This window comes from Accipiter gentilis, chromosome 8 (assembly GCF_929443795.1).
Source record: "Accipiter gentilis chromosome 8, bAccGen1.1, whole genome shotgun sequence".
NCBI lineage: Eukaryota > Metazoa > Chordata > Aves > Accipitriformes > Accipitridae > Astur > Astur gentilis.
Window position 1 is genome coordinate 37,987,112 of NC_064887.1, and position 24,281 is coordinate 38,011,392.

At 43.5% G+C, this 24,281-nt stretch overlaps 1 protein-coding gene across 1 annotated transcript; it reads right to left on the minus strand.

Annotated features, from left to right (window-relative positions):
- Window positions 1-107: 107 nt before the first annotated feature.
- LONP1 (lon peptidase 1, mitochondrial) lies at window positions 108-23,803 on the minus strand. Its single transcript, XM_049807985.1, has 18 exons — window positions 23,407-23,803; window positions 21,090-21,178; window positions 20,566-20,685; window positions 17,788-18,016; window positions 17,177-17,238; window positions 16,468-16,597; window positions 15,994-16,077; window positions 14,062-14,282; window positions 11,408-11,546; window positions 9,103-9,281; window positions 7,845-7,932; window positions 6,319-6,441; window positions 5,422-5,538; window positions 4,994-5,134; window positions 4,743-4,908; window positions 3,515-3,723; window positions 2,043-2,207; window positions 108-542 (listed from the first exon to the last, which is right to left on the minus strand). Exons 1-18 carry the CDS (start codon window positions 23,791-23,793, stop codon window positions 378-380), a joined length of 2,814 nt encoding a protein of 937 aa, XP_049663942.1. The 5' UTR covers window positions 23,794-23,803; the 3' UTR covers window positions 108-377.
- Between the last annotated feature and the right edge of the window lie 478 nt (window positions 23,804-24,281).

The window sequence follows — 24,281 nt, forward strand, 5'->3', positions numbered from 1 at the left end:
TGAGAGCTACTCATCTACCAGCACATCAGGAACACTATGTCAATCATAGCCCTAGCTCTGTAGAGTTAAATAGTTTTGCATAAGTGTTGTTTAGAATTACAGTGAAGTAACTGAAACATCTCTAATTAGAAAAGACTAGACTAGCTCCACTGCTGGTAGCAGGTAACATGCACATTCCTTAGGTAAAATTTCACGATTTTATTGGAAATACTTAACGTGGATCATAATTCAATATTAAAGAGTGAGAAATACTTTATTCTAGCAAAGCCATAATTCATTTCAGCAGCTGCGCAGCAGCAATAGCTCCATGTCCCACTTCAGGATTGCCCCAGGTCACCCAGGGACAGACCACGTTCCAGCCATCAGGTTGTTGAGTGTCATCCTCCAGTGGAATCCAGCTTTGAAAATGCTATATCAAATACCTCTTTGTAGTGCTCAACAAAATGCACTTCTAGTCCTTCTGTAATGAATCCAGCAAGGTCATAATAATCCTTTTTATTCTCTGATGGCAGAATGATGCAGGTAACACCTGCCCTCTTCGCCTACGGGGAAAAGAAAGTTATGCAGTTTGTTGAGTCCTAGAAATCCATCAGTCTACTAGAAACACACTCTCCTGCTTTAGAAACCAAGAACAAGAACAGTTATTTAGGAGCATGATCTGGCTTTCCTTTGGAGAGCAGCAAGGGCATTACTTACAGAAGATGTCACTAAGGATGGATCATGTTCTAGATCTCCCCAGGCCCCCAAAACACACACCCTCTAGTCCCACCTTCTCAGCTGCAGGGACAGCTGAAGTGGCAGCAGATATTTTAGAAGGGCTATGTCAGCACATTGGGGGATTGTTTAGAACAATTCAAAAGTCTTTTCCAACTTGGGTGAGGATAAGCCCTAGAATCAAAGGAGGAATTAGAAACAGCTTATCAGACCAACCCACTACATCAACATGCACGGCCCATAGCACCTTTCTACAGAACCTTCTGATATGGACATCTGCATTGGAAGGAGGACAGAAAGTGGAGCCCACTCATGAAGTGGCAGGTTTGTACCCACTCACTTTGTGGGTGATCCTGCATTTATCCCTGGGTGGCCACTCGCACTCATGCAGGTGCAGCCAGTCATCAGTGCCACAGACATCCCTACCATATGTTAATCCTTCTTTAATGACTACCACAGAACAAAATGCAGAATTGTCCATTTTAAAGCCACATGAGGAAAAGGAATCCCATTGCACAAGACTGTAGCCCAAACAGGTTTGGGGACAGAACACTGATGTGAAGCCCCAGCTCAACAGGCTACTGAAAGAGCTAATACCATTCTTGAAGACACAAAAATGTGTGTGATGCAGGGCTTATGTAGGCAAGAGCTGTGCAGATGAAAAGTACAGAGAGAGATGCAATGCTTGGAAAAGAATTCTGAAAACTGCAAATGGTTGAAACAAAAAAACCAAGCACCGGTATAAATCCAGTGCTTGCAAGAGTGCTTCACAGAACTCGATCAGTATAGCTTACTAAAACAAACAACTTTACAGGGGAAAATGCAAGACAATAAAAGTTCCTTCCATCTAAACCTAGAAAAACATAGGGATATCTATGTGAAATTTTAAGTCAGACAAATTCAAGCTGGATCTAGGCAACACAGCCTTAACGTTAAGGACAATACCTTATGGATACCGTCAAATCTACACTGGATGCCCTCCTTAAACAGGTACTTCAGCCCAGCACAGATTATTGGACCATGCCAGTCTGTGTTAGAGAAGACAGCTTTAACAGCCAGATGATACCTTCTACCCTTAATTCTACCAGTCTAGTAACTAGATCAACACAGATGCCCTGGCACAAAGCCTGGGGTCCCATCTCCTTCCTCACAGCCAGAGACACAGGCAAGATCCCCATGTTCCCCCAGCAGGCTTTTCCACAGTGTGTATTGAATCACTGCTTCTCCCACTACAGGAGCAATCACTCTGGGTGTCCCCATCACTGCTGAGCCCGGTCCAGGGCGCTCTCCCACAGATGAAGGCACAGAGACAAGAGAAGAACTCTTACCGCAATAGTTTTCTCCTTGATTCCACCAACAGGAAGAATTTTTCCAGTTAATGACACCTCTCCAGTCATTGCCACGTTCTGCCTCACTGGGCAATTCATGGCCAGTGATAGCAAAGCTGTTACTATAGTACATCCTGCACTTGGTCCATCCTTTGGTGTTGCTCCCTGTTTAAAAAAAAAAAAAAAAAGCACAAACTCCCTACCTTTAGCTCATTCAAAGAGTAGCAAAGCCAGACACTACCTTTGTCATTGCTGTTTGAACATGGCCCCAATTTCATAGGGTCTCATGAAGGTTTTTTGCAAAGTGTCACTGATGGAATCCTGCTATTTGAATTGGATGATCTATTAACAACTATGTCAATCCTCACCTTATTTGTGAGGAATAATCCATGAGTCTACAGTTTGGTTTCTGGCCCAATGCCACCACAATACTCATCAGGCTCAGGACTTTGAATAAGCAATATGAGCAAAAAACCAGAGCATGAATGCTTTGAAGTTTTTTGTTGACTTAAGTCAACCATGGAAACAAGGAACAGAGGTCAGCATCACAAGGGAAGTGAGCATCAAGAGTTACAAAATAGTGGATGACAATACTGAAAATCATTCAAGGCAGAGAAGATCATTCAGTTTAGAAAACCCAACAAAATCCAGGCCTAAACTAGTGACAAATCTGGATTTATCTGAGACCAAACAGATCTTTGAGGTAAGAGCAGAAGAAATGAATGTTTGAGAGGGATCAGAGGAAAAGATAATGTCTCATGTTTTCTGATCCTCCAGGAAATGAACACACAGATAACATGAAGTACTTGGACAGACACAGAGCAAGCTGCGACAATGAGACTGTGGACTAGGTTAAAGCATGCAATAGGTCAGAAGCAAAGCTTGGGCACAATCATAATACAAAATCTGTCTAAGGTAATGCACCTGCCCAAAGGCTGTTACAGTGTATGAGCCCCTCTGAGCATTGTGAGCATTTATTTTCAGTCCCAAACACTGGGAAAATGCAATCACTGCCATTATATGGACTAGAAACCATGGCACAGAGGCCAAGAGTAGTATTTTCAATTAAGTGTAAATGACCTGAAGCCTTTATAAAGGCCTGGTAACAGAGACCTAAACTTTGGTTTCCTTGTAGCTGTATACAAGCTTTTATTCAAATTGCTTATCTCTATGCCACGGTTTCCCCACCAGCACAACAGGGCCAACAGCTACAACAAAAGTCTAGGATTCCTTACAGCATTATCCAAGCCCCTGTATTCTTGCCACATGCTTGCTGCAGAAAGGAATGGAAACATAGCTCATAAGAATGCTTTCACAAGATCCTGAGGAAAGTGTTGTCTTTTCTAGGTTTTACTGCTAAAAGGGCATTCTGCACAACACATGGACAAATGAAGTGCTTTCCAGCTTCATGTCTCGGTGGAGCAAACCAGCCTGGCTGCTACGCATGCTCTGTGAATTCTGCATCAGTTTACCTCTGGCACGTGCAAGTGGATATGGGAAGACATGAGAAAGTCATTGTTGGGATCCTTTTGCATCAGAAAGGCTCTTGCAAACGTGTAAGCTATTTTGGCACTCTCTTTCATTACATCTCCCAGTTGTCCTGTTACTTCAAGGGACCCATCCTTGTTCTCCTTGTCTTTGGGTCGCCTCAGGGATGTTTCAACAAACAGAGTGGAACCTCCTAAGAAGAAGAGAAAAACAACATCCTGAGAAAAGTTAAAGGAAAAATCAAACCAGGAGGTTTTGGTGATGCAGAAGGAACGTCAGTAATTTGGAACTGGGGCTCTCTGATGAGACACTAGCTCTTGGGTAAAGAGCAGTTGAAACCTGCTCTCTGAATCCCTTCAGGAAGGCTAGCTAGAAATCTCAACAGCACTGCGCTGACAGTCTCCATTCATTGCTCTTTTGGACTTCACACTCCACCAATATGGATGCAACACCTACTCAGTGGAAATCATCAGTTCTTATAACGGTTTCAGGCTCTTCATAACTAAAAAGTAAGATGAGCTCATACCATAACACCCTTCTAGCCAGTTCAGCCTTCCAGTATTAAGACATCTATTCAACTTCTCCACCATACTGATAATTTCCCTCTTAACTACTTCAGTTCTACCCAAGGTCAATTAGGGTATGCAGGGGTTATATCCTTTGCTGTGTGCTGCATTTCCATACTGTGGTGCATATAAGTCCCTAAGTAACTAGGGGAGTAATCCAATGAATGGTAAACTAGCCAACAGCACCCACCCCAACAGAGTGCTAGAATACCTGTATCTGCCCTTGACATTGAAAGCCAAGTCAGTGGTGCAACATCACTGAAGAGATACAGCATGCCTCAGCTGTGCCATAAGTCAGAACGGCACCTCCTGCTTTTAAGGAAGCAGCCAAGGTCTTGTCCTCTCTGAAAAGGCTTATGCTTTTAGTTATTGCTGTTCCTAATGTATGCGGCTCATATGGGATATGGAGCATAAAGAGAAAACATGCTGGCCTGAAGCTAAAATGAGCCTGGGTAAGGGAATAAGAAAGCGTCCTTTCTTCAAGAAGTAGTAGTCAGGATCTAAAAAGCCACAGAAGTTAATTTTAGTGGTGCCAGTGGAAGAACTTCACTGGACTCAGCAGGGAAAATTCAGTTTGACTATCACATTCAATTTCTGAAAATCATATGGTAGTGTAGACATTAACCCAAAAGTCATTTTGTCTCACCCATAGCTGTCCAGGCCAGACCCATCACCACTCCTGGAGGAGTGGTTTCATACATGCGATCCACAGTGAAGATTGGCTTTCCTACAAAGTCCTGCAGGTTTTCAGGTGTTACTTGGACCATCTCTGCTTCTCCACTCACAATTTTATAGGCAGATTTCCTCAATACCTGAGTGAGACAGTAATTTGTTTCTGTAGAAAAAGCTGAGAAGGCTGAAGCACAGTGGTCATGGTTACACACAACTTTCCCTCACCTTTTCTACTTGTTTCTGCAGATTCCTCACCCCACTCTCTCTGCAGTACTGCTTGATGAGAACAGTCAGGACATCTGATGTAATTTTGGCTTTGTTTTCATCCAAGCCACACAGAACTCGTGCTTGAGGGACTAAGTACCTCTGAAAGAAATAATCCCCCACATACTTCTGTTAGTATTTGTGACAAAAGCCTGGTGGTCCCAATTCACTCAACTTCATTCTACTATTAGCTCAATGCCATTTTCTGGAGTCCACAGCCTAAGGAACACCCGCGTTACTTTAACTGGCTGTTCAAATCAGAGGAACTCTGTCCCAAAATGCAACGTGCCTAATTTTTTTGGACACAGTTCATTGTAAATATGTAAGCCTGAATCTGCCAAAAACATTTTATCAGATGTAATTCACAGCACACCAGTGGTTTCTCTTACCTCTGCAATTGCAAGTTTCTCTTCTGCTACGTATCCCGATACATTGATCACTTCCATTCTGTCCCGCAGTGGCTCTGGAATGGTTTCTGTTACATTGGCAGTACAAATAAAAAGTACCTGGAAGTATTACAAGATCCTATTAAGCACTTTCATTAACCTGCTGCTTTACTCCAATCAATAGTTCCTCAGGTCTGTGTTTCTCTGCCTGAAGGGCTGGAGCAAGATCATCTCTGTGGAATCTAGTTTTTATTACAGGAAAGGGTTTGGATTTTAGAACTATGTAGTAGGATGTTCCTTACCCCAAAAATAAATGTTTAGAAATACACACAGCACAAACTGTGGAATTGAAATGGTCCAATATGGACCAGGAAACTATTTGCCTGGGGAGATCTAGATCTCACTTCTAAGTTATTTCTGCCTTCTACGAAGTTAGCAGAGAAGTGACCAAATTTTTTATATATATATATATATATATTTCTAATCCATCAAGTCTGCAATTAATGTAAGCTGCACAAAAAGTGCAACAGTGTGCAAAGACAACCAATTTCAAAAGCTTGACAGCAGCATGAAGCTACCTCACTTTATAGCAACTCTGCCAATCATTACACAGAAGAAAAGCTCCTCCTTTTCTACGTCATACCATGCATCTTTGTGTCCCTAGCTCTACAGGGAGTTAGGGCTATAGGACATATGCTGGTCATTGTGTTTTGTTAAGCATGTACAGACACTTCAGTTAAAGCCAACTCCTGCAGAGACAAAACTACACCACTCATGTCTCAATCCTATCTGACTTTCCAACTGACTAAAATATCAACATCTTTTCATGGACAGGAAATCTCTGCATTGATACACATTCATAAATTCCAGCTTTACAACCTCTGCAGAAGAGAGAAATACCTTTGATAAATCCACAGGAACATCAAGGTAATGATCCAAGAAGTTAGAGTTCTGTTCTGGGTCCAACAGCTCTAGAAGGGCTGAGGATGGATCCCCTTGATATCCTCTTCCTATTTTATCCACCTACGGGAGAAAAACTTTAAATACTCTAAGAAGTTTCTCACCACAGTAAATTCTCACTCAAAGATTTTTTCCAGGCTCCATCTGAAAATCTTCATGTGTTTGCTCATAAACAGCCACCACCAGTCTTATCAGTTTTCTGTGCATTCACCCAAGTCCCCACTATCCTGCCGTGTGAGCTCATGACACACCTGTCCTGACAAGACACAGGACTAACAGTGTTGTAGAGAAGCACTGTGAAGTCTCAGGGAACATGCATACAACAAAAGCAAGTGAGTTATCATGGATTAGTGGGCTACTACCCGTTAAGCTAAGATAAGCTGCATTCACAGACCAAAATACTTATTCCACAGTGGGAGGACTACAGGGTGCTAGCTTGTACCACTTCCCCAATAGGTAAGCTAAGACACTCTCCTTACTCTGCCCAAAGTGCAAAGTGCCTATACACAGCCACTCATCACAGCTCTGCTAGTGACCTTTGCTGCTTTCACAGAATCATAGGCTGAGTGAGGCTGGTAGGGACTTTGAGGTCATCTTGTCCAACCCCACTGCTCAAGGGCCACTTAAGAGCTGGCTGCCCGGGACCATGTCCAAGGTTGTTGTGTCTTTCAGCATGTTCATGTCCCTCAGAAGAAGAGGTCGCAACAGGGCCACCCTCCACTGCTTTTTCTCCCTAAAGAGTAGTGTTAACTAGATGAACGTAATGCAATTTGCTAATATAGCCAACACAAGGCTCCTCACCAACACCACTTAAGTAAAAGTGCCATGACCTACAGCTTTCATTACCTTTTGAATCATGATACATGTTGGTTACATTACACTGCAACTCATTACCCGGTTTCTTGGTCCCCCATACCATTCCCAAGGCAGGTGCTGCTGGTCTTTCCCAGGCATGGCACACAAGGAGGCTAGAGAGACCTTTCGTCTGTTCTGAACACCTGCCATTATATCCTGTCCTTATGTGCTTTTCCACAAAGCAGTAGGGTGGTAGCCCTGACTAAGCATCTACTCCTTACAGTCTTCCTTTAGATGTGCTGAGTGACTTTTTCTAATAATCACATCAGCAATAATGTTTTTGTACACAATGATGTTCCCACACCTAGGCAGGAACACGAGAGCTACTGAAGCCTCTGAATATCCAGCCAGCTCCATTAGGATCCTTGCAATCCAAATAGCTACAATTTAATGAGAAGGGCACAACTGAGATATTAAAGTTGAAGTCCATTATAGGAAGAGAAAACAAAGGGTCTAAGGTATCACTGTCATCCAAAGAACTCGAGAGCCCAGCCTCATTTAAATAAACCCCCCCTGGGATTTTTAGGAGAGTTACTGCTTCACCTTTCCTATTGGGGTCAAGAATTGATACATGTTCTAGCAAAAACTAGAAGAAAGACCAGGTACATCACCTCATCGATCAGTATAAGTGGATTCTCTGTCTTGGTCTTCTTCAGACACTGGATGATTTTTCCTGGCATGGCTCCAACATATGTCCTCCTGTTTTACCAGAGACTGTATTTAGGGAACCACTGTAAACTACAGCGCACATCACACAACACAGCATGCAGCTGATGGAACAGGTATATCCTGTTGGGAAACAAGTCTCTATTTCTTCTACATGTATCAAAAGGATTCTCTATCACCATACAAACCACCAAGACCCATCTAGTCTGGTTCTAGTAGACATCAGACATGCATTTTGGCAGAATACTCCTGGACTGCAGTTTTTATCTTTAGTTTTAACCACTTTTATATTAGAGGGAAGCAAAGAGGTATGGCTGAGAACAGAGATGTTTGAATAGTGACTTCTTGGGTTTTGGGTAAAGAAACATTAGAAAAGGGAATGTTGCATTCCCTCACTTGATAGGGACAAAAACTGGAAGATCAGTGTAAATCAAAAGATACACTGAAAGAACAAACTGCTAAGAGCAAAACACAATCTTTCTGCTAGTGGGAACTGGCATCCAGGAACATACAGAAGCAGAACAAGAGGGTAACAACAGAGTGAATGCCAAGAAGCACAGAGCAGAGAACACCCTGAGAAATATATAAAATACTTTGCTTCTGCATCATATAGGGCAGAACCTCACAAGTTAATTAACACCACAGAACAGCTACTCTTACTAGTTTGAAAACACTGCTAGTTTTGTTTTAAGGTATATGTGGAAGGAAAATAAACCTGTGGCAGGGTCTGATCTACTGATTTTTGTATTCAAGTCATCTTGTTCTCCCCACGAATATTCTTGTTCCCAAGTTTTCCTCATGCAGCACCTCCCTCCTTGTTATTCAGAAACCAAGTCTCAATCACACCTGAACATGTGAATGGCCCTGTCCAAACTATCACCATTCCCTAGCACTGGCATTTATAGACAGACATGAATTAGCATTTGGCATCAGTCCAATGCTTTTGGGTAGCTCATGCATTTTTTCAAAGACCTCCCATAAGCATACAAAAGAAGCAGGAAGTGACTGCACTTAGAATATGATTATGTTCCAAACTCTGCCCTTTGCTATCCTTTTCACCTCTTCTTATATCCCAACTCCTATCAGCAAGGGTTGGCAGAACAGAGATGAAAATTACAGACATAGTCCAACTTCAGTTAGGTTCCTATTTTGACAACATTAGTAAAAATTGCTGGATAGAGAAACTGTTCAAGTTACACTGACCTGTGTCCTTTTATTTCTGCTACATCAGTCATCCCTCCAACACTGAAGCGAAAGTACTCTCTGTTTAGGGCTCTGGCAATGGAGCGGGCAATGCTGGTTTTGCCAACCCCGGGGGGTCCATAAAAACACAGGATCTTCCCTTGGGTGGATCCTCGCAGCTGGCTGACCGCTATAAATTCCTGCGGAACAGACAAAACACCAGTAGTGAACAAAGGGCAACTGCAGCAACACCAAAACACATTTGTTATCAGGTCAAGCAATGATTACAAAATGAGCATCATATACAAAACTGGTCCTCAAATTTGTTGGGGAGGGCAAGGGGAGAAGCTAAGTAAGGATACTGTACTGGTGCACCTCTTTTCCCTCTGGTTATTTACACACTTGGTTGTCCCTGGGTTTTGTGCTCTGTAATCATCTCACCGAGAGAAGTAGTCTCGCTCTCTCTCCACTGTCTTGGGAGTGGGAGGACAGACTTCTAGTTTTTCTCCCAGCTTCCCTAGTTCTCACCCGAGTCTCTAAAGCTACAAGTGATCATATCCTACTGTACTACTTCTTTGCCAAGTTAAGCTTGCATCTTTTCACACCCCTGTGCTAGGCAACCCTCAAATAACACGCAGCAGTTGAGAAATGAAAAGATCATGGTTCAGAACTGAAGTCTCAACTGCTCACGTGCTTACAGTGATGAAATCACTGTGCAAGTGAGCAGAGATGTGATTCCCCTGTAACAAGCCAACTATTTAGCAAAGATGAGCCTTGATCTCTTCCCCCTACAGCACTGAACTCCACAGCAATACTATACAAGGACAACAGCACCAATCTAATTAAGGCTCAAACCTGCGTAGGTATTTCTCAGTACCTTAAAATCATCAACCTTGCTTGCACTGCTACAACTGGGGAATCTCCTATGTGTTGAATTAATCACATCAATAATCAAAGCCACAGACCTGTATGATGCAACTATTTCTGTATAAAGGCTGGGCCTAGTCAGCATGAATAGTGCTGACAAGCAACCTAAGAGACTGATACTCAAAAGGGGTTATCTGCTTGCAAGTGTTCAACAACAGCCTTACCACAAATCATTCAAAATAATAAATCAGATAGAGGGATTTAGTCACAAGTCTTGGGCGCTACTAGGGAAAGAAGCCCCCTTTGGCTGTCAGCGAGGAGATACTTCACAACCTTTATCTTTTTCTAGAAGAGACTGGAATAAAACAATTTAATAAAAGCAGAATTCCAGGATGTCTAAAAATTTACTATTCATTATATATAATGACATTGTACTGTTAGCTTAGGAGATGCCTATATGGCTTCTGTGCACAATAATTAGTGAGGAGGCCTAAGTGCTGTCCCCAAGGTAACGCAAAGCTCTGCTACATACAGCATGTGGGAACAGTAAGAGAAACTGCCTTACTACACTCTTTGGAAGGAAATGCCCTAGTTGAAGGCTACCTACACTCAACAGCTTCACCAAATCTGCTAAGCTCTCGCCACGATTTGTTAATGCAAAGTCAGTTACTGCACTGGTCTCCCCTCCCCTGGGCACTTTCATGCACTTGCCCAGCATGACACAAATCCTGCCAGCACTGGGATTGTCTTTCACTGCTTGAATGCGTTAGCTGGCTACAAGGAGGAGCCTATTCCTGTCCCCTGGAAATGAAGGCAGTTCCCACAGAAAGTCATTGAAGTTGCTGCAACCTGTTGCAAGTATCTAGTCTTATCTAAAATAGCCTCCCTAACCACAGCAAGCACAGGCAGGACATGCTCAGGCAAAAGTGACACAAATTGTGGAACAAGGCAACACTGAAAACTACCCTGTCTGCTTATTATGAGGGCTGTAGTGCACAGACTATAAACCCTTCAGCATCGAACGCAACTCTGAGGAATAGGTAAAGGTTGTGAGGCAAACATGCATCTTAGTTAACTTACGCCCTCTTAATTTTAGAGTTGAGTAGAGGTTCAGTATGTTTTGGAAAGGCAGTACCCTTGCCAGTCAAGCAGAACAATTTTAATAGTCTCTGAACAAATTGATTAAAATCCAGAGACTGCTTCCCTTGGACACTTACTCACTTGTTCAGCATTAAGTAGCAGAACAGTATATTGCAGTTCAAAATCAGAATATGACCTTCATTGCCTCAAGTAATTAAACACATTAAGTGAACATCAGAACATTCTGTTCTTTCATGCAGCTTTCTGTTTGATCCATGAATTAACACAATTCAATGGAGAGCTGCAATGTGAAGCACATGCAAAATGCTCAACGCTAAGCAGAGTGTCAAATGGGACACACTGCCTATTCCTGCCTTACCAGAATTCGCTTCTTGACATCATCCATTCCATAATGATCCTCCTCCAGAACTGCTCGGGCTCTGGTCAGCTCCAGGTTCTCCTCACTACACTTACCCCATGGGATGGAAGTCAGCCAGTCCAAGTAGTTCCGTGTAACACTAAGAGAAATACACAAGTGAGAGCGATTTGCCAACAACCAGTTCACGACCTCCTCCACTGCCTTCCAAAATAATCTCATCCAGAACAAGTGGGATATGAACTACTCATGGAAGGGAGACTATGAAAAGAACATCATTACCTGGGCAGCCATTGCTAACCTTTCGTTATGGTCTTCATTCCCTTGTCCATCCATCCCTGCCCCCCTCCAAAATCAAAGCTTTTTTTCACAGCTTCTGCTTTCCCAAGACAAAGAACCTCCAACATACCATGCAAAGACCTAGATTTCTGCACACAAATTCCTTCTATGATTTTTTGGTCTTGGGCTGGTTCCTGTCTGAAGATGAGCAGGATTGTTTGTGAGCTCTGCACTACTGTCAACTGTTCAGATCAGGTCATGAAACTTAAAAGGTAGAAAACCAGTTTCCTCTTGTTTCCCCAGTGGACCAAGACAACGTAAAGAAGAAAGATTCCTGGCTCAGAAGCAAGGAAACACAGCTGGATGTACAACACGACAGAGAAAGATTTAAGACTGGGGCATAAGGATGTTAGTGCGGAAGCTAACAGTAGAGATAATCAGCTTAAACAGACTGTTACTGAGAATACAAGTGTGTAAAAGCAGCATTCATCTGTTCTAAAACTGCACACCCAGATCAGTGATTCAAGTGTACAGGGAGGTCTGCAAGATGCACTAAACAGTAAACTGTGCATAGTCATGAACACAGAGAAGCACAGACTCCTTGTGTTTGGCAGCTGGTCCCAGGATTCACTCTAGGGCAATTGCCACACTAAGAGCTTTGGCTTTTTTCTCCCAAGTACTTCCTTTGCAAACTTCCTACCACTGTTACTACTTGGAGGAAAAGGTACTATGCTGGCTGTGAAGCCCAGTGTGTCTTTCCTCGCTTCCTCCCTCTTTCTCCTCGTGTATGATTATCAAGATGTTTCTCATCCAAATCATGTCTGCTCTCAAACATAGTCTTTTACTTCATAAAAGATACTTTATTCTAGAAGCAAAGATCCAGGACATTAAAGTGATGATGACTACACTAACTGCTGTAGCACAAACCACCTCAACAGACAAACATTCAAAGAAAGCTCAGGTTCTGACAATCTATGTCATGGATTATGTGGCAAAAGCTATTCGCTCCTTTGCAATTTCAGCCCTGCCCCAACACTTCAGGGACCACCTCAGGTAGCTTAGCCAATGTCATGTGTTAGCAACTAGCTTCTCTTCTCTCACATCTAATGAAAACACCTAAGTACAAGAGAGAAGAGCCAAAATTCAGGGCTGAAGGAATCACTGCACATTTCTTGAGGTGGAACAGACTGCATAGATCCTATCTACAGAGTTAGGCTGCAAGAGAAGACCTAAAATGATCAGAAGAATCACAGAATTATTTAGGTTGGAAAAGACCTTTAAGATCATCCGAGTCCAACTGTCAACCCTATGCCACCATGCCCACTAAACCATGTCCTGAAGTGCCACGTCTACATGTGTTTTAAACACCTCCAGGGATGGTGACTCCACCACTTCCCTGGGCAGCCTGTTCCAATGCTTGATAAACCTTTCAGTAAAGAAATTTTTTCTAATATCCAATCTAAACCTCCCCTGGCACAACTTGAGGCCATTTCCTCTCGTACTATCCCTTATTACTTGGAAGAAGAGACCAACACTAACCTCGCTACAACCTCCTTTCAGTGTGATAAGGTCTCCCCTCAGCCTCCTTTTCTCCAGACTAAACAATTCCAGTTCCCTCAGCCGCTCCTCATAAGACTTGTGCTCCAGGCCCTTCACCAGCTTTGTTGCCCTTCTATGGACACACTCCAGCAACTCAGTGTCTTTCCTGTAGCAAGGGGCCCAAAACTGAACACAGTACTAAAGGTGCAGCCTCACCAGTGCTGAGTACAGGGGGACGAGCACTTACCTGCTCCTGCTGGCCACACTATCTCTGATACAGGCCAGATATACTCTTACAACAGTGGCCAGATTGAGTTCTAGCTGAGCTTTTGCCTTTCTAATTTTCTCTCTGTACGACCTAACAAGATCCCTGTATTCCTGAGTTGCCTGCCCTTTCTTCCAAAGATGGTAAACTCTCCTTTTTTTCCTGAGTCCCAACAAAAGCTCCCTGTTCAGCCAGGCCAGTCATCTTCCCCAACAGTTGATCTTGCAGCACATGGGAATAGCCTGCCCCTGAGCCTTTAAGACTTCCTTCTTGAGGAATGTCCAGCCTTCCTGGACCCCTTTGCCCTTCAGGACTACCTCCCAAGGGACTCTCTCAACCAGTGTCCTGAACAGGCCAAAGTTTGCCCTCCGGAAGTCCACAGAGGTAAACTATGATAAAACAGGAGATTTGGAGAACAATCCTATAGCTAGGATGTGATCACATGCTACATTCCAGGAAAACAACTATGACAAAAAGACAAAAGAAACTGTAGGTAAGAGCTTCACAGAATTGTATTGATTTCTCTCATTCTCCCAACTAACCCTGACAGCAGAGGACACAGCCATGGACTCACTTGAATTCTGAGGAGTGATTATCCAGCAAGCCCAACTTGTTCAACTCTTCATCAATCACATCCATGACATGTTTTGGCACTACCAGCTCCTTTAGTCGCTCACGGAATTTTTCTTCTATAGCATCCTTGTCCTCTTTTTCCAGACCTAGCTCTTTCTTAATGATCTTCAATTGCTCTTGGAGAAGATATTTGCGATGTGTTTGCTTGATCTTCTCTTCAACCTAGACAAAGCAACAAATACAGTAACTATTCTGTTCCTGGTACAACCCATCGAACATGAAATGCTTCCAAATACTTCTCCGTTATGACCTTCTCAGCAACTGAAAATACTACTTGGAAATAATTTGCTGCATGTTCTAATATAAAAAGTGACTCTGTGACATACTCTAACTCCCTCCACATCTCAGTGGCCTCCACTGGCCATGATTCAGTACTTCAATGTTTTGTTTACACTGGGGAGACCAAAAGCTGGGCAGAGTAAGCCAGACGTGATCTCCCTAGCACCAAACAGAGGGGAATAATCACTTCTCTTGACCTGCTGTCTACCCAACTGCAAATAGAGCCCAGTATGCAGCTGGCCTTCCTTGCCACAAGGACAGACTGCTAATTCACGGTCAGCACCCTGCACATCAGGGCCTCAAAATCCTTTTCTGCAAAGCTATTTTCTATTTGGTTGGCACCCAGCCTGTCCTGTTGCACTGGGTTATTCCAACCCAGGTGTGGGATTATGAATTTCTCTTTGCTGAACTTGAGGAGGTTCTTACTGACTCCCTGAGGGGGACCACTAGTAGCTAGCTGCAGTGAGACTTTACAGTGTCGATCATAACCTTTTCTGCCCAGTAGTCTAGCCAATTTTGTCACCCACCTTATACTACTTCCTTCCAGTCTGTAACATCCCAATTTGGTTGTAAGAATACTATGGCTGACCACAACAAAGGCTTGCTTATGTCAAGGTATACAACAGTCATTGTTCTCCCTTTGTGCTCTAGGCCTTCTTATTAGAGGAGTCAAGAAGGTTGATGAGGCACAGTTTGCTCTGGGAAAAATCCCTTCTGACTCTTCCAAATCATGTCCTCCTTCATTTGCTTGTACAGGGCTTCCAGGAGGATTTTCCCCATAATCTTCCCAGGGATTGAGGGCAGGCCGACATGTCTGTAGTCTCCCCGATTCTCCTTCATGAAGATGGGCATGGCATTTATCTTTTTTCACTTACCAGGAACTCCCCATTCACCACACTGTTTTAAAAATGATTGAGGCAACAAAATGACATTGGTAAGACCTCTCAGTATCCTTGGATGCGTCCCATCTGCACCCACAGACTGCATGTGTCCAATTTGCTTAAGAAGTCTCCAACAATTCCTACCCCAGACCAAAAGCATTTTGCACTTAACGTGAATTTTAAAAGCCTCAATTACTGGGAATTAATAAACCCAGGAACTTTTAGCTCAGTATACACAAATCTTTGTACTACTTATACTTCGTTACCATTTTGATGCAGTTATTGTATTCTGATTAAAACTTACAACAGTCTGGAACTACTGCAGTTCACAGTAGTTAGAAGAGGGTCTTTTAAAATAACATTGTGCTATTTACACTATTATGTACTATATACAGTATTATGCTGTATATTTTTACACAGGTGTTTGGTAAACTGCAGTCTTCTAGGATTTACCTGCTTGAATGAAATTACAACTTGGACACAATTCAACAGCAGATGCTATAGCCTCATGTCTTGTTACTTTTACAATGTGCATGAAAAATTGCATTTCTAATGGAAGAAGAATATAGAATCTTAACTCTAAAATGACCTCCCTTTACAGTGTGTACCATTGTCTTGCTTTAAAATTCATCACTGGCCATACTAAGCATCACAATGGTGGACATGATATAAATACATACTCATACAAGGTATGTGTTACTTGGAAAACTTACCTCCCTTCCAAGACGCTGCTGAAGTTTGCTCAGCTCATACTCCTTCTTTAGAAGGGACAGGGCTTTGTAAAGCCGTTTGGGAATCTGGAAAAGATAGACAGAAAATGAGTTTTCAGACACAATATTGTTGTCAACTCCCAGTGAGAAAAGGAGAATAAAAAGCTCCAACACGTTGTCTGGGAGAACTCTCCAGCACCTGCAGATGTGGAAAAATGAAACATGTAGCAATTCCACAGCATGCAACCAATGCACAAAAGAAAATTATTTGCCACCGAAGATGCAGAGCATCCAGTCTTTCCCTTAAGTCAAGTTATTAATGACTTACTATATCGTTCAACAAGAACTTAGTGACTGGTATTAATCTATTATCAAACATAGCACTGAAGTCCCCTCTGTACTGAGGCTGGTAAAGAACATATAACAGACATACTTTTGATTCAGTTAGCGTAGCTTTAGTTAAAAGCTTCATCTTACACTGGTTTCTTCCAAGATGTCTTGAAGTTCATGCGACTCTGCCCCCGTTAGTGCTGCACCCATGTCACTCAGATAGATAGGGTTATCTACCACACGTTGTCCAGCCTGCATCATCTGAAGTACAGACTCTCTGAAAAAATGGTAATAAAACCCAAAATGCTCTGTGAACTTTTACACTTACAAGGGAGTACCCTTAGGGAGTGATTTACTTGTTATGACAGAGTAAAGAAATTAAACACAGCTCAGTTTCATAGCAAAATAACTCTTTTTTTTTTTTTAAATTTGACTAAGCCAGTACTCAGTAACAAACACATCAATCAGTCAATGAAAGGAACAATTGCTGAAAAATAAAACCAAATATATAAAATGCTCTCTTAAAAGTTATGTAAAATTTTTTGTGTTAGTATACTAAGACTCTTACTATGCTTATATTACATGGATCAGACCATGACACTTGTTGCAATGACCTTCACTTAGACCCAGATCACCTGCCATAGGACTTATCATCCTGCCTTGTATTTTGAGTTTCACATCAGGTTTTCACAACTTCCCCTCTGTTTCCAACAATGGATAATAAATCTAACATCCCAAGACAAAATTCTAGGTGACAATTCATCAAGTATCTCTTCTTCACTACAGCAAAAGGACAAGGCATACTGCAACCTGAGACCACGATGCTCCCAAAGCAGGACAGCATGGGAAAACATACCTGTACAAGGGGTTCAAGGCAATGATATCCCGGATTGTTTTGACAATTTCTGCAGTAAGTGCCTATAAACACAATAAAAATTTAATCAATAAAGACTGGAAAAGGACAGACAAGGCCTCAGTACAAACATGACATTCCCCAACCTCTCCAGCATGGGAGCACAGAACTACAACCCCTGGTCACCCATCTGCAACGGTGTGCTGTAATGGTACTTGGTGTTGGGGCAGTTATTCCTCCTAGGAGGCAAGGAAACGTAAGAACAGCTATAGGCTGGCTTCCTGCATGCACAAAACTTAACTGGTTCTTGGCCAGAAGATATGATCAAGTTGACCACTCAAGTCACCTTGGAGCAGTTTGACAGAGAATATTACACAGATTTAAGCACAGCCCAACCTCCTCATTCAGCAACTTTTTGAAGTGACCAGTTCTAAGGAATTGAGCTGTTGTAATGAAAAATCATTATTTTCATATAATCCCCTCATGCAGTGACTGTGAGAAGGAGGAACTGGTTTCTGAAATTAAAGCCCGATTTTAGAACTCTTCCTTTTAAGCATGAAATGTAGGTGCAACTCTACAGGACAAGTCCAGGTTTGTATAATTAATTCACTCACTTTCACCTCTTCTGTAATCTGAAAATCTTCATGAACCACATTCTCTACTTCTACCATGAGAACCTCCTGCGAGGAAGCAGCTACAGGATCTAGTACCACTTCTACAGATTGGTCCTTTGCTCCAGGCTCCTCTTCAGCCTCTTTCTTATAGCGCTTCTGTTTCCTTCTAATTTTCTGTTTGTTCTCAGGCTCCTCAGGCTCAACCTCTAGTTGCTTGTTTATACGAATCCTGAAAGCCAGAAGAAACCAGCTACAATCAACTGCCCTCTGTTATATGGGATTTCAGCTCTTAAGCATGAAAAGGAAAGAGTCCAAATTGTATTTTGAGTAAATTAAAAGGTCAAACTTTGACAAAGGTGAATGATTGTACATGTTTTGACAAGGCTTAGCTTTTGGTTCATTTTGTCAAAATAAGGTTTGATTTAGTAAAACAGTAATAATCAAGTGGTAGATACTGATAGGACTTACTAAGTAAATTTACAGTAAGTTGCCACACAAAAAAGTTAACTGACCATTGAATTAGCCTATTGGTGCATGAATGAGAGGCCAAGGGCAGCTGACACCACCTTTGTCATAAACCGCGTTCGCTTTTTTGCAGAACTACAAGACCAGATTTCTAATGATTACAAGAAAAATAATGTAAATAATGTTGGTGAATATACATATGCACGCAAAGGTCAGTATCACAGACTGACTTCTCAGTGACAAGTTGCAGCACAAGAGCAGAACAATTAATAAAGCATCACGGTTAGTATGTCTGCTCAGGAGCTAGTTTCTCTAGCTACATGAACCAATAACTGATGTGGATTTATACTCTCTTCCTGTCTCTCGTGAAAAGCAAGTTCACTGTTTCACTTTAATTCTGAATATTATGTTCTACTTTTTCAGTTTTCTGATTCTCAACAATCAGTCTCTGCTTCAAACCACATCTGCTGCATTATCTACTGTAATACTAAATATTATATACCATGTGTATAATGGACCTTGAAGTCATTCCATACCTAGACATTTGAAATTTTAGTTTATCACACAAAGAGATTTCCTAGATTATGATTTTTAAAGAGATCAAACCCACAGTATATTCCACAGCAATTAATTGAGTATTAATCCCTAAAAGGGACAGGCTAGATCACATGGCATAATTACCTTCCAAAAAAATTCGTTTCCTTGTTACTGTTTTTAAACTTTTCTGAATTTTGCCTGCTGTGCATAAAACCTCATGTCAGATGTTTTCAATACAGATTATGACCTACAGTTCTCCAGAAAGGGATCAAAATCTTGCCCTCTCCACTGGCTTAAAAGGTTTTCCCACCAAAGATGAGTGCTAGACAAACACTCAGGAACTGCAATAGCCTTTGACAAAGTTGTCTTTCTAGGCTGTGAATATGGAGTCCAAAAAAATCTTGTGGTGTAGCAGACTCCCAGCTCACAGGATAATTGCAATTATGTGCAGGGGCAGGTCTTATTTTCCATGTGATCTCCTTCAAAAAATAAGACTTCCTCAACTATTCCGACTGTCTGCCACTAGCAACTTTTGACTACTCTTGTCAACAGAATAGAGTCACAGACAATTAAGTTCAAAAACGTTTTCTGGAGGACGGGGTTGCTGCTGGTGGAAATCAGTTGCTGGGTAGAAGAACATCCCCTTGTAGTGCAACTGCAACAGAGTTTGGCAGCAGCCAGCAGGCCAGTCAGCATGCAAATAGCTCCAGACTGACTACAGAAGCTGCTGCTCTGACCCTGAAAGCATGCTAGAAGGTTTATGGGGAGAGCCAAGGGAGGGATTTAGAAATGAGAGGACTCACACTTGCAGGACACCACATTTCATTATTTTGGCTGCTGATATAAGAGTTTCCTTTTCCATATTTTTATCCTGTAAATGCAGCATGCTCCTCAGATCTGATACCCAGTGTGGTTCCTATGGACATGACTGACCAGTGTTCTGTGTCTCAATCAAATAAATAAAGACCAATTTCCAACACCTTCCAAGTTATAGTGAAATATTTCTATTACAAGTAAACCAAACCCAATAGCTGGCTATTTCCAAAATCTAATCAAACAAGATTGTGCTTTGATAATGCAGCAGGAGGTCTAAGACTTCATTTGGAAAGGAGTTGACTCACAAACTCATGCAAATTCAACTTCAAGAAGTACTGCCCATTCTTTGCTGTCCAGAACAAATGTAACTGAAGCAAAGTGAGTGGCAGGAAAAAAACAATGCTTCAAAGCAAACCCCACCCTGAATCTGTCTCCCCCGCCATGTTTCTGTCCTTGTATTTTCCCTTATAATGGAAATTAATTATCTGACACTTTTAAAACCACGATTTTGTATTGTCTTAGCTCAAAATACTTCACACAAATAGCTAAACCTATATTCCCAACAATAATCCTATTCTCTTCAATTCAGTTCTGGGACAAGACATAATTACACTTCTGGAACACATTTATTTTTTTTTCACCATTACTAAACCTTGCTGTACTTGTCAAAGAAACCCCTAAACTTCAGCTTCATGAATGTTTGCTTGCATCACGTGACAATTTATATGAGAATGACAGGCACTAGCTCTTCCTTTTTGTGACTAACCTGGTGCATCTGCAATAATACACAGAATATTGGGGCTGGAGCACCAGAGCTCTATCAGGATACATTGTAGTAACAAAGCAAAAGCTTGCCACACACAAGTTGTGTATAAAATTGCATATATGGTGAAAATAACAAAGGGATGTAACTGTTCATAAAGAAGTCTGGTGAGATGCAGTGGAAGTACAAGTAATTACCTTCGGTGTCCCATGACTATCATACGCAACTTGTCTCCAAGGTCCTGCATTTCATGGATCTGTACAAAAGTTCCCATCTGGTAGATTTCATTCAGATCTTCCACCACATCAGATTCATTGCTATTGAGGAAAAAAATTGGAGTAGATATTCAGATTCTTGAGAAACCAGGTAATATTGAAAAAGAAAGAAACAACCACTGGTTGCAGAACTTTAAACTGGACTCAGGAGTTAAAACACTTCATCCCCACTGTTACCACCATGTAGCCCCCTTCCAAATCACCCAACTACCTGCATGGTTCATCTCCCTCCCAAATAATAACAACCTTTTCTAAAGCAAGACTAAAGCTCCTAGCAGTGCTGGTGGTGGCAATGAAAACTGTCATAGTAAGAGGATGGTCCAAGCCTATATACAATTTCTGTAATACTATCCAAGGCAGGGAATTTGAGATCATAGCTTTTAGCGTAAATGCAGCCTAGTCACAAAAATAGCTTATTTTTAAAAAGATCAAGAGAAACAACTTACTTATCATCCTTTTTAAGAAAAACACCAGCATAAGGCTGGGCAAGACGAACTTTCCTCCTCAGCAGCTCAACCAGCTTCTTATTTTTTACCTAGGACAACAATAGGTATGAAGTCAGAGGTGGATCTTCCATAAGCTTTGCACCCTCAGTGTGTAAGGCCAGGCATGGTGAAACCCTATGACAGAATTATGAAGTCTAATCTTGGATTTTTCTAGTCTTGCCCTCATTAGGGGACAGTGACATGGAAGCAGAAAAGTATTAGAGAAGCATGAAATTTGAGTATTTAAAACAAGTCACTGAGTACATAAGACAAGCTCAAAGGCTGGGGCAGAAACTAGCCCTAATCTGTACAAGTCTTAGGAGCAAGAAACCTCTCAGTCACTTGAACAACACTTAGTAAGAGTTTCTGTTGCTATCACTGCTCCCTTCCCCTTCCATACCTGTATGTCCCAGCTCTCCACTCCTACTGAGGAGCTAGCCCAATCTTCCCCATCAATTACCTGAATTCTGCCCACCCACCTTATCTCAAACCCTCTTCTCCAAAGCCCCCTCTGCTCAATTGCTCTCCTACTCCCACCAGACTACCTGAGTCCCTGCTTTGAGTCCCAGCCAGTATTTCTTCCTGGTTTACCTTCTTATCTCCTCTTCTCTCTGGATGCCACACATCTGCCCCTGGCAGATCTCCCAGCACCACTGTAATTGTTATCACAGCAGGCTGAACCCTCAGTGACCGACAAAATACCTCCTCATGAATTTTACTGTTGCACAAAGTCACACTACTGACCACTGAGTGTTCTTTCAAAGTGATGGACATAAGCTGCATTGGTCAATGCTTTTGAGAATAAACAGCATAGTCTTGACAGAGCAGCATGAGCAGTACCACTGTTGTTGGCCTATTCTAATCTTGGCACACCTATTTTAATTTTGCACAATGTCTAGCAAAACTATGCTTGCCAGTGTCACAGACATTGACAGAGAGAAGAAAATTAGTAATTCCATATTCACTGTAGAGACTTCACATTGTCAGGAAATGAAGTATTAAATGGTAGCACAATGAATTCGCAGGATAAGAGAGAGCACTTAACAATTATCTTAATGTAAGACACTGTTGACATATGTGTTGAAATTAATGAGCTGTACCTAAAAGTGTCATAGGATTGCATGCCTAAAGATCATAATAGTATAAAATCTTCTCCTTCCCCCAACACATCTATGAAGACACTAAAAGTTTCACATATTAGATTTGGACATGCAGAAAAATACCACAGTAGAAATAACATTATGATAAATAACACTCCTGGAACAGGAAAATATTGCTTCAGTTCTTGTTACATTTACTCCAAAATCTTATTGGTAAAATACTAGTGAGGTGCAAATAGATGAGAACTTGTTCCAAAATGGCTGCATTTCAGGAGGGAAAAGTATTTCTGGTCTGTAAGCTCAAGTCACATATCAAAGATCAAATTTATGGCTCTTAATTATACATACAGGGGTGCAGAGGGGAAAGATCACACTCTGAAATTTTGAGATTATCGTCCCTATCTCTCAGCATGCTCTCCCACCATAGCAATGTTAGTCTATACTGAATTCATGCTTTCTTCGTGCAGCTCACAGTTTACTGCCTTCACAAATACTGTTTTCGGTGCTATGACACAAGCCCACGAAGCTAAACCAAGGACACATTTGCTTAACCTTCAGCAAAAGAACACAGAGAAGACAGCAAACTCTGAAAGACTTTCTGCACGAATCACTGCCCTTGCCCGTTAGAAGCACTACTGACTGATGCAATGCTTAGGAAACCCGTAGTCTGTAACTATCCCAAAACAAACTACTATTCCAGTATGGGCAGGCCGGAATAAACACTAAGAAGGGGCAAGCTATACAGTTAGAAATAAGCACTAAGAAGCAGAAGGCTGTAGAGCGTTATACACCTTCCCCCCCCCGCCCCCAGCCCTCTACGATTAAAAGAAACCTTAAGAGGTGAAGAGTGCGGCTTTGAGGAGACAAGCAGCCCTGGCACTACAAGAATCCGGGAGGCTATACCTCCTGCACCTGTGCGTATGGTCAAGGACGGTTACGCCGCCCAGCAGAAAACCCCGGCCGGAGGGCAGCCGCCCCCCTTCAAGGGCTCTCAGCCAAGGCCAGGCGAAGCCACGCTCGGCAACCCGCTGCAAAACCGCCCCGGAGCCGTCGCCCGCCCCACGGCCCCGACACCCCTGGCGGCGGTCGGCTCGCTCCTTCCAGCCGAGCCGGCCGGGGCGGCGAGAGCGAACGCCCGGCCCCGGGACCGGGCCGGGCCGGGCCCTGCGGCCCCTCACCTCGATGATCTTGATGAAGCGCGGGAAGACGGGGTTGCGCGTCACGGCGATGAGGGGGACGTTGGGGAAATGCTCCGGGACGAGCAGGGGCGTCAGCGCCGTCATGACCGGCCCGGCCCCGCCAGCGTCCGCCCCGCCGCCGCCGCTACCGTCCTCGCCGCCGCCGCCGCCGCCGCCGCCCTCCAGCGCGTCGCCCCCCGCCAGACCGCCGGGGCTCCGCTGGTGCCATCGCGGGCCAACGCTGAAGGCGGCGGAGGCCGGCGCCGCGGAGCCCAGCGGGACCGGGGGAGCCGCGGAGGAGGCGGCCGCCAAGAGGCGTCGCCGCGCGGGTCCCAGCAGCGCCGGCCGCCAGCGCCCGCACAGCCGTAAGCAGCGGGCGGCCGCCATGCTGCCGGCGCGCGCGCCTGCGACACTTCCTCCTCCGCCGCCGCGCGCAAGCGCCGGCAGCGCCAGGGCCCGCCTTGCCGAGGGGCGCGTGGAGGCGCGCACGTCCCGAGCTCACCTGGGGGTCGCGGGTTCGCGTCCCGGCCCCGGCCCCGGCCCCGGCCTAGCGTGCGGTCTTGCGTGCGGGAGCTGGGCGGGATTTCTGAGGGGACGGACGGCGGCCGAGTGCCCGCGCCCTCCTGAGGTGCCTCCTCACCGCGGCCGTTGTGTCAGCTCGGCCACCGGTGAGCGTCTCTGGTCCTCAACTGGGCGTAGCAGGTGCGCAGAAGCCGAGCCATCCCGGGGTGAAATGAGTGGAGAGACGTGGAGGGAAAGGGGCGCGCAGCCAAAAAGCCAAAAATGAAAGCAGCTCCCACTGGAGAAGGGGCTCTGCTCGGGGGATCCTGTGATTGTGTCTTCGGCCACTGCACCATCCTTCTCCTCAGTGGGCC